We start from the raw sequence: 9195 nt of genomic DNA, 5'->3' as shown, positions 1-9195 counted from the left end.
GTATGGTTGCGGTTGGTGCCGGTGGCAGGCCGTAGCCAGGCGAAGTCAGCGAGGGGACCGGCCGTGCGCGGCTTTGTGCGCACGTTAAACTTTGGACTCTAAATTCTGCCATAGAACTGGAATTGCGCGATCGGAGGGTAGAGGGCAGGGTCATCGCAACAAGCTTCGCTTAGCGGTGGCTCTGTCCTTGTGAATCCTTGCCATTAAAAGTTCGGACAAAATTTATTTTAAAAAAAATGTCCCTGGCAACGGTAAGCGTATATGAGTTGTAACATGACCAAGATTTATCGATATATTCCCAGCTATAACAAACGAAATGAATAATGCGTGAAATGTCTTCATTTTCGTCAAGGTGGCGCTCTGCTTATGGTCAGCTCTGCTCAGCTCTGCTGCTAGCTCCAAAACTTCAACTTCAATGGTCTTATGTATTTCGAGAATTCTGCACCATCCCGCCTATATTTATACAAATATGACAAAATAGTGAAAGGATATGTCCCCTGCACTGTCATGTCAGCGTGGTGCAGAACAAATCGCAGGTACGAACATCTTTTAGCTTATTATCAGACACTTTGTACACAGTGAGACAATGAAGGTTGGCTCTTGATGAGACGTGAGCAGAGACCACCACCGAACAGCCGAGACAGACGTGGCTCTTCCTGCTGCAGATGTCACAAGAAGCTTAGCGAGAAGTCCTTGTACTTGTTTGACGTGCAGACCTCGATGAACTTTCCGCAGCCGCCAATGGTCATCAGCTGGGGATCAGAAACCGGACTGTTGGCGCAGCAACACAACAGGGCAGAAGCGCGATGAAATATCTGCAGCACGCTGACTAGCTTCAGCCTCATCAAATGACATATCAAAAGACACTTTAACGGAAAAGCGACACGTTTTTGCAAGTGTGAAATTACCACGGAAGCCTGATAACTACCTACTGGTTTGCGTACCTACTGCGAATCACCCACACTACAGGATTGACACCTGCACGACCAACATACTGCACCACGAATCGACTTAGTGACCAGATCTGACGGTGCGGCGCGCGCGACCTACCTTGGTGGGCTGGGTGCGCGCCAGCACGGTGAAGACGGCGGAGCAGTCGGTGGGGATGGTGCCGGCCCGCTCCCCGGTCAGTGTGAACTGGTGCAGGTCGGCCACGTCGCCACCGGCCAGCACCAGGCCGTCGTGGAAGCGCGCCTCGTGCACCACGGCCGGCACGTCGCACACGGCCGCCTGCGTCAGCGAGCGCAGGTGCCAGAGCGCCAGCCGCGGCCCGCCGCCGCACACCTGCAGCCGGACGGGAACGCACGGGTAGTGGCAGGTAGTTGAGAGGCACACACCGGGTGACGGCGGGCAGTTGAGAGGCACACACGGGCGGCTCGGGATCACATACAGAAAACACGGGATAATTGAAATCATTTGCCAAAATCATGCGTGAACCGAACGTTAAATATAGGGTCAGACATGGGAGGGTCGACGTCCATACATGGGCAGCGAGCTTTCTTTCATATGAAACATAAAATTCGTTACAATCTAGTCGGCGGCAATATTTGAAGCTCGAGCCAGCGGCGCCACGGCGACTGCTCCGCGCCGGGCGGCTGGCCTCACTGCCCACTCACCATCCAGTCGTCGGTGACGTCCAGCGCTCCGATCCACTTGCCCATGCCCCGCTCCAGGTCGCTGTGCGTGTGCGGCTCCACCTTGGACACCTCCTTGTTCTGCCGCGTGTCCCAGAACCGGACGGAGCCGTCCTCGGACGCGCTGACGCACTGATCGCCCCTGCAGACACAACAGACACCGGTCACACCAAACCGGATCACTGGACACCGGTAACAGCTAACAACAAACACACACCAAACGGCAAACATAGACACGTCAGATACCGGTCAAACAAAAATGATGGACAAAATAGAAGCAAAAAAAAAGCATTGGTGACACCAAAGGTCCGGGTCACAGCAGACACATTGGTCACACATAACTACAAATCAGACAACAGGCACATAGATACGCCAGATACCATCCACGAGCTACACCAAACACGAACAAGCCAGACATCAGCCAAACTCAACATGACGCCGGGACACAGACATGAAACGGCACTGTCCTGTCACGGCTGTCACCTGTAGTCATGCTGGACACAGGTTTCCTAAACAGGTGGCAACCCTTCGTCACTAAGTTCGCGCCGGTTCGTCAGAGACAGGCCGCCTAATATGTGACTGGACAACACTACGTCAGACTTCTGCGACATTTATCGCCAATCCGCTATCAGTTCGCAGTTATTGCGCGGATCAATCATGAAGGGAAAATGCCTTTTCCCAACCCCATACAAACACAGGAGGGGCATTCCACGATAGATCGTACCAGGCCCGTCACCCTCATCTCTCAGATTTTAAAGGTAGTGTGCCACCTTTGAATGATTTCCCATTTTATTTTTCCTAGGATAAGAAGCTTCTGTTTTTACCTAATATCGCAAAAAATCAAAAATGGGCCTAAACTAGTGCTTTTTTCGCCTAAAAGTTTATCGGTTTTTCGATATGTATAACAACTGTAGTGGGCTGACCTGCAAACAGGCGTCGGCAACAATCACGAATGCGGCGCACACGTGACAATAAGCAAAGGTCATAATAGAGTTACGACGTACGGGAATGAGTTATCAGCTGTCTAATCGTAGACAACACAATGTCGAATTTAAACTGTAAGCCTGTATTGGTATTGTTTCTTTAATTTGGCTGTCGAACATTAATTTATGGTTGGAAATATTATTTTATGTAAAATAATTGATATGAAACAGCCGTCTCTAAAGTTATGACCCCATCTCACCACATGAAAGTGGCAGAAATGACAATGATCAGCTGACGCATTTTTCTTGGCCGAAGTCAGAGCGCGCGGCCCGACGCACCACCACCGCGCCCAAAGCCAGGGCCCCGGTAACGTGAGGTAGCCGAGTCGGGGCAGCGTGCGCTGACCCAAGCCGGGGCCGCGGCTTTGGGCGCGGTCTACCGCATCCCCGCGGGCAGCCCCGGGCTATCACATGACACAGGGAGGACGCGCGGCCCCGGCTTTGGGTCAGCGCACGCTGCCCCGACTCGGCTACCTCACGTTACCGGGGCCCTGGCTTTGGGCGCGGTCTACCGCACCACCTAACAGGCGTGTTCGAAACCGCAGGAGATGATGATGAACGGGTTTATTGAAACTTGATTGGATGAGCCTATCGGTAATAGCGATTTCAGTGTGTGCATTTATTGTTCATAGTGGTGTGAAATGTGGTTGGGGTACGACCGACAACCCGTCGGGGCGAATTTCGCACTGGGGTACTCAAAATTTGAAGAATTTAAGACGTTTCCATGAGTATTGAAGGTATGGATAAGTTCTAAAAATCCAGTTCTCCTTATCTGGGCCATTAACTCCATACGGTTCAGGAAAGCTGGCACACTACCTTTAATGAAAATCGGTCCTAGGGGTAATCATAGGCCCCAAAGACGCCTGGCAAAATATCAGACTTCTCAGATCAAAACTTTTTGAGTTATATTGCATTACATTTTTTAACTTCGGTATGTAACGGTGAGTTTGATGGCCTATAACTAAAGAACGGGTTAAGCAACCAACAAAAAGTAAACAACACTAAGCTTGCGATGAATCAAAAATTAATATTACTATTTAAAAATTCCAAAGAAAAATTTCATTGTTGAGCAAAAACCTTAATCTTTTTTCATTTGCCTCTAATGACTTTTGGGACCAAAATTTTTCACATTTTTATTTTTTCAAAATAAACTTCATGTCATTGCAAATCGACATGCAAAAAATTAGAAAGGTGTTCTTTCTATAAGTTCCTCATTTTCCCGCAAACAAAATGGGTTTCGGAGGGGTTGATACGACCCCAGCACGCCGTTTCGCTTCTAATAGAGCTAGAGCCTCGCGGAAAAAAACGAGCGTGTGTGCCGTTACAAGTCGCAGCGATTCATACCCGATTTTAAGGTCTCAGGTTAACCGGTAGCGTCTGAGGTCAGGTCACGTGACTGAAGTTACGGGTTCGGTTTTTAGTAAATAACTTCGCAAAAAATGGCCGCAGAGCCGCATTTTGGCATCATAGTGTTCGCCTAGCTCAGGTGCATCGAATGGTATACTTTTTGCTAGGGTGAGGTCAACTTAAGTAGTTGACCTCGGGTCAAGGTCAGGTCAGAGCCCCTCAGGTCCAGGGTTGTATACGACTCAGTCAATAGCAATCAATTCAATCACGACAAATTTGGGAAACCAATCAAATTGATTCAATCGACTCAAACGCGACAATGAAAGGAATCAATCAACTCAATCAAACGACTCAAACCAAGACATACATTAGGTTTTTTGCCCACCAACTTGGAAAAGTGTCCATAGCAGTCTGGTGTACCTACCTACCTACCTACCTACCTACAGAAGAAACATAAAAATATTGTCATTTAAAATTATAAATTGTCATGCCATTCAAAGTTTCTATGTAATAAGGAAGGATACCTAGTGATGGACAGGTGGATCATGATATTGAGGTTCAATGGGTAGAATTGGAGCAGAAGTTTCATTTAATGGGTGCAAAATAACCCAGTAGTTGACTTGCCCCTTAACCCAAATCACCACCTTTCACCTAAAAGTTGTCAATTTAATTTTGGCCATATTCCAACTCCATTTACACTAAATATCAGATATTGCAGTTGAAAGTTGGCTGCTCGGATTTTGGCAGTGTTCGTGATTTGGCCATTTACCCTACACCATGTCTATTTCAATGGATTATATGCATCAATAACATATTAACCATAGGGAAATAGAAATAAATATCTTACCTGTATGTGACGGTTTTGGTTAGACAGAGACTGACGGGCAGCCTGAAAAATCTTTCCACACAATGTGCATTTGAGACGTGGGATGTCAATGTTAGGTACACTCGGGGGCAGATTGATGTTCCACCACTCCCTACCCATCGGGCCCCCATGGCTCAGCATTGGCTGCTGCCAGTGTTGCCTGCCCTCAGCATTGCTCATCACTGCCTGCCAGTGCCAGTGCTGCCAGTGCTGTCACTGGCAGCAGCCAGTGCTGAGCCATGGGAGCCCGACGGGTAGGGAGTGGTGGAACATCAATCTGCCCCCGAGTGTACCTATGTGAAGAATTCAAAACATTTGTGTTTGAATTTTATTGCAATACAATTTGAAACTGTTAGGACTGGGGGATAGGGATGAGGGTTAAAAAATATATTTAAAAGGAAATGGAGAGGACAGGAACTCTGGAACCACAGTATAAATATGAAATAATATTTTCGGAGTTTCTTGAGTGATATATATTGAAAAATTGATAGCAAATATTTCGATACTCGTAGTGGTACCTTTTTCAATGCGAGTGATCAGTGATGCACAGTGCGAGCTTTGTTAAGCACAACAAAATAACACAATTCCCATGCAATCGGTGGAGCTGGGTCCTCCAGTGCAGATAAAATAACCTATACGATACCGCCTTCCTAAGAACTTATACAATATCACTGTCTATCACGGAATTTTAATTAAATATTTAGACAATCAGCGCGAATTTAATAAAAAGAGCGTCACTTCAGTTACAGGTAAGTCACACTTACACAAGGTGACCCCCCCCCCCCTCGCGTGTTCGTTCAGCGTGCCAACCACTATTTTTTTAGCACAATGTCCCATATTGGGCTCAGCTGGACGCCACCGCTGTCGAGATTCATTGACGGGCGCAGCTGTCGGATCTCGATGGCCTCCCTGATTTTACGTTTTTTCCAGTGGCGTTCGATGGCTAGGGTTCTCGCCTCGAACGGGTTCAAGTCACCGCCACAGGTACAAAAGTGTCTGGCCGTCGCTGACGTATCGCAGCGTCCGTGCTTGATATCGGCGGTGTGCTCCTTCAATCTGTCCTGTTTTGGTCGCCCTGACTCTCCGATATAGCTGGAGCCGCACGAGCACTTTATCTCATATACGGCCCCTTTCTTCTTGCTCTGCTCCACGGGATCTTTGACGTTAACCAGGTGACCCCTCAATCGCTTGGATTTGTGAGCTACCTTGATTCTGTGTGGCCTGAGAACCTTGGCTATCCTTTCGCTGAGACCTGGGACGTAGGGCACTGCCGCATAGGCTTCTTGGTCTCTGGCGGCGGCTTCCCCCTGTACGGTCTGGCTGGCGTCACGGCGTCTCATAGCCCTCTTGATAAACGGCTCCGGATAGCCATTGGCTACGAACACATCCCGTATCTTGCTCTTCTCCTCCTTCACACTTGACATGTCGCTGCAGACCCGTCTTGCTCTGGCTTCCATGCATCTTATTAGACCAGCTTTCATGGCCGCGGGGTGGCTCGAGTTGTACTTCAGGTACACGTTTGATGCGGTCGCCTTCCGGTAGACTGAGGTGCCCAGCCGACCTTCTGACCTCTGGACAAGAACGTCCAAAAACGGCAGTTTCTGGTCCATGCATGGAAGCCATGCATGCATGGAAGCCATGCATGCATGGAAGCCAGAGCAAGACGGGTCTGCAGCGACATGTCAAGTGTGAAGGAGGAGAAGAGCAAGATACGGGATGTGTTCGTAGCCAATGGCTATCCGGAGCCGTTTATCAAGAGGGCTATGAGACGCCGTGACGCCAGCCAGACCGTACAGGGGGAAGCCGCCGCCAGAGACCAAGAAGCCTATGCGGCAGTGCCCTACGTCCCAGGTCTCAGCGAAAGGATAGCCAAGGTTCTCAGGCCACACAGAATCAAGGTAGCTCACAAATCCAAGCGATTGAGGGGTCACCTGGTTAACGTCAAAGATCCCGTGGAGCAGAGCAAGAAGAAAGGGGCCGTATATGAGATAAAGTGCTCGTGCGGCTCCAGCTATATCGGAGAGTCAGGGCGACCAAAACAGGACAGATTGAAGGAGCACACCGCCGATATCAAGCACGGACGCTGCGATACGTCAGCGACGGCCAGACACTTTTGTACCTGTGGCGGTGACTTGAACCCGTTCGAGGCGAGAACCCTAGCCATCGAACGCCACTGGAAAAAACGTAAAATCAGGGAGGCCATCGAGATCCGACAGCTGCGCCCGTCAATGAATCTCGACAGCGGTGGCGTCCAGCTGAGCCCAATATGGGACATTGTGCTAAAAAAATAGTGGTTGGCACGCTGAACGAACACGCGAGGGGGGGGGGTCACCTTGTGTAAGTGTGACTTACCTGTAACTGAAGTGACGCTCTTTTTATTAAATTCGCGCTGATTGTCTAAATATTTAATTAAAATTCCGTGATAGACAGTGATATTGTATAAGTTCTTAGGAAGGCGGTATCGTATAGGTTATTTTATCTGCACTGGAGGACCCAGCTCCACCGATTGCATGGGAATTGTGTTATTTTGTTGTGCTTAACAAAGCTCGCACTGTGCATCACTGATCACTCGCATTGAAAAAGGTACCACTACGAGTATCGAAATATTTGCTATCAATTTTTCAATATATATCACTCAAGAAACTCCGAAAATATTATTTCATATTCATTATAACTTGAGGAAAAGGTAACATGACTCTTAAGTCATACATTACCACAGTATAAGTTAAGGACAAAGGAAGTGGGAACGAGGAAAATTAAAACGCAAACGGGGACGACGGTGAAAACAGGGCGCCTTGGGCGATTTGACCAAGGTTGGTGAAATTTACACGTGACGTTTAGCATGTAGAAGACCCACGAAGGGGTAGCACTTCCAAATGTCACGTGACTAATATGCCCTCCGGCGCCCTGTTTTCACCGGCGTCCAAACGGGGACGACGGTGAAAACAGGGCGCCTTGGGCGATTTGACCAAGGTTGGTGAAATTTACACGTGACGTTTAGCATGTAGAAGACCCACGAAGGGGGAGCACTTTCAAATGTCACGTGACTAATATGCCCTCCGGCGCCCTGTTTTCACCGGCGTCCGAAAACGGCACGGTGCGACTGCATGAAAACGTTTTGCCAATAAGTATGCTAAGCTTTTATAAATCCTTATTCTACGTCTTTTGATTTTTGGTAAGATGACGTCATTGATTATCATGTAGTATGGTAGATCATCATAAAATAAATCGGTTATACTACACCAATTTCGTTTTAGTTATTATTTTATTTGAAATAAAACCACTTAATAATATTCGGTAAAATATTTCAAGGAAAATGAAATATATTAAATATGTTATGCTTAGGCTCTCAGGAGAAAAGGATCAACAAACGTTCTGCTGCAAATTAAACAATGCAGCAAATTAGCTATTAATTAGGCACGTAAACGTAAATAGCGAGACGAAAACGGCGCTTTTGTTTCAGTTATTTTTGTAGGGGTTTCTTAGTTAGGACCAGCGATGCCATTCCTTGGGATTTGTCCCAAGATCTTGGGATTTGAACATTAACATTGGGATCTTGTGATTTGCACTGCATATCTTGGGATCTGGCAGAAGCTGATTTCACTTTGTCTTCTCATGCTGTCGAATGCTTTTTCCTTGGTCGATAATAGATTTAGAATGGATTTGCACTACGGACGGTTAATCAAACATATTGAAGTAACGGACGAAGCTTGCGATGTTTCTAGCCGGCATTATCTTCCCGAGATCGCAGGATTATTTTTGTACCATTACTTGTTATGGGTATAGTAGCAGCTTTCAGTCGCTGTTCGCAACTGGCGCTCATTTGTTTAATTTCCAACTACCGATCGACGGGGATGGGTGGTTTGGCGGCATGATGGACGACGGTGAAAACAGGGCGCCTGGGGCGATTTGATCAAGGTTCGTGAAATTTACACGTGACGTTTAGCATGTAGATTGTAGAAGGCACACGAAGGGGGAGAAGCTACAAATGTCACGTGACTAATATGCCCTCCGGCGCCCTGTTTCACCGGCGTCCATGATGTTGGGTGGCTATGAAAAGCTTTTACAAACATTATGCCTAAAAAACATTTCAGAAAGCGGCTCCCGCACAAAGCGTTTCATTTTACGGTTTTGCTCTATGGAGGCTTATCCGTTGACCGCGAACCAAAATAAGGGCAATTTGTCTTTGACCTCGGGAAAGTGTCTGGTCACCTGACCTCTGGAGTCTGGGCTCTGCTGGACCAAAAATAATCAAAGCGTAACATTGCGACCTTCACAACACTGCTGACGTCTTGTAACTATATAGTCCAGGGGACGAGTTAGGTCCTCGTTTAGACCCCCTCGCCATCGCCGGCTTGAAAATTCA

The 9195-nt window shown here is 47.7% G+C and overlaps 1 protein-coding gene across 14 annotated transcripts in view; it reads right to left on the bottom strand.

Moving 5' to 3' along the window:
* Positions 1-411: 411 nt before the first annotated feature.
* LOC122382740 (THO complex subunit 6 homolog) overlaps positions 412-9195 on the bottom strand; it is a 33972-nt gene continuing 25188 nt past the window's right edge. For all 14 annotated transcript variants that reach the window (XM_043368465.1, XM_043368462.1, XM_043368468.1 and 11 more), the window contains 3 exons: positions 1617-1776; positions 1051-1284; positions 412-752 (listed from right to left, as the gene is read on the bottom strand). In XM_043368465.1, coding sequence (XP_043224400.1) covers positions 669-752; positions 1051-1284; positions 1617-1776 — 478 coding nt within the window. In that variant the 3' untranslated portion in view covers positions 412-668. The remainder of the gene's footprint in view (positions 753-1050; positions 1285-1616; positions 1777-9195) is intronic.

The sequence above is a fragment of the Amphibalanus amphitrite genome, unplaced genomic scaffold (assembly GCF_019059575.1).
Source record: "Amphibalanus amphitrite isolate SeventyFive unplaced genomic scaffold, NRLGWU_Aamphi_draft 000146F_arrow, whole genome shotgun sequence".
NCBI classification, from domain to species: domain Eukaryota; kingdom Metazoa; phylum Arthropoda; class Thecostraca; order Balanomorpha; family Balanidae; genus Amphibalanus; species Amphibalanus amphitrite.
The sequence above is the reverse complement of the archived record's forward strand: the minus strand, read 5'-3'. Positions and strand labels throughout refer to the sequence as shown.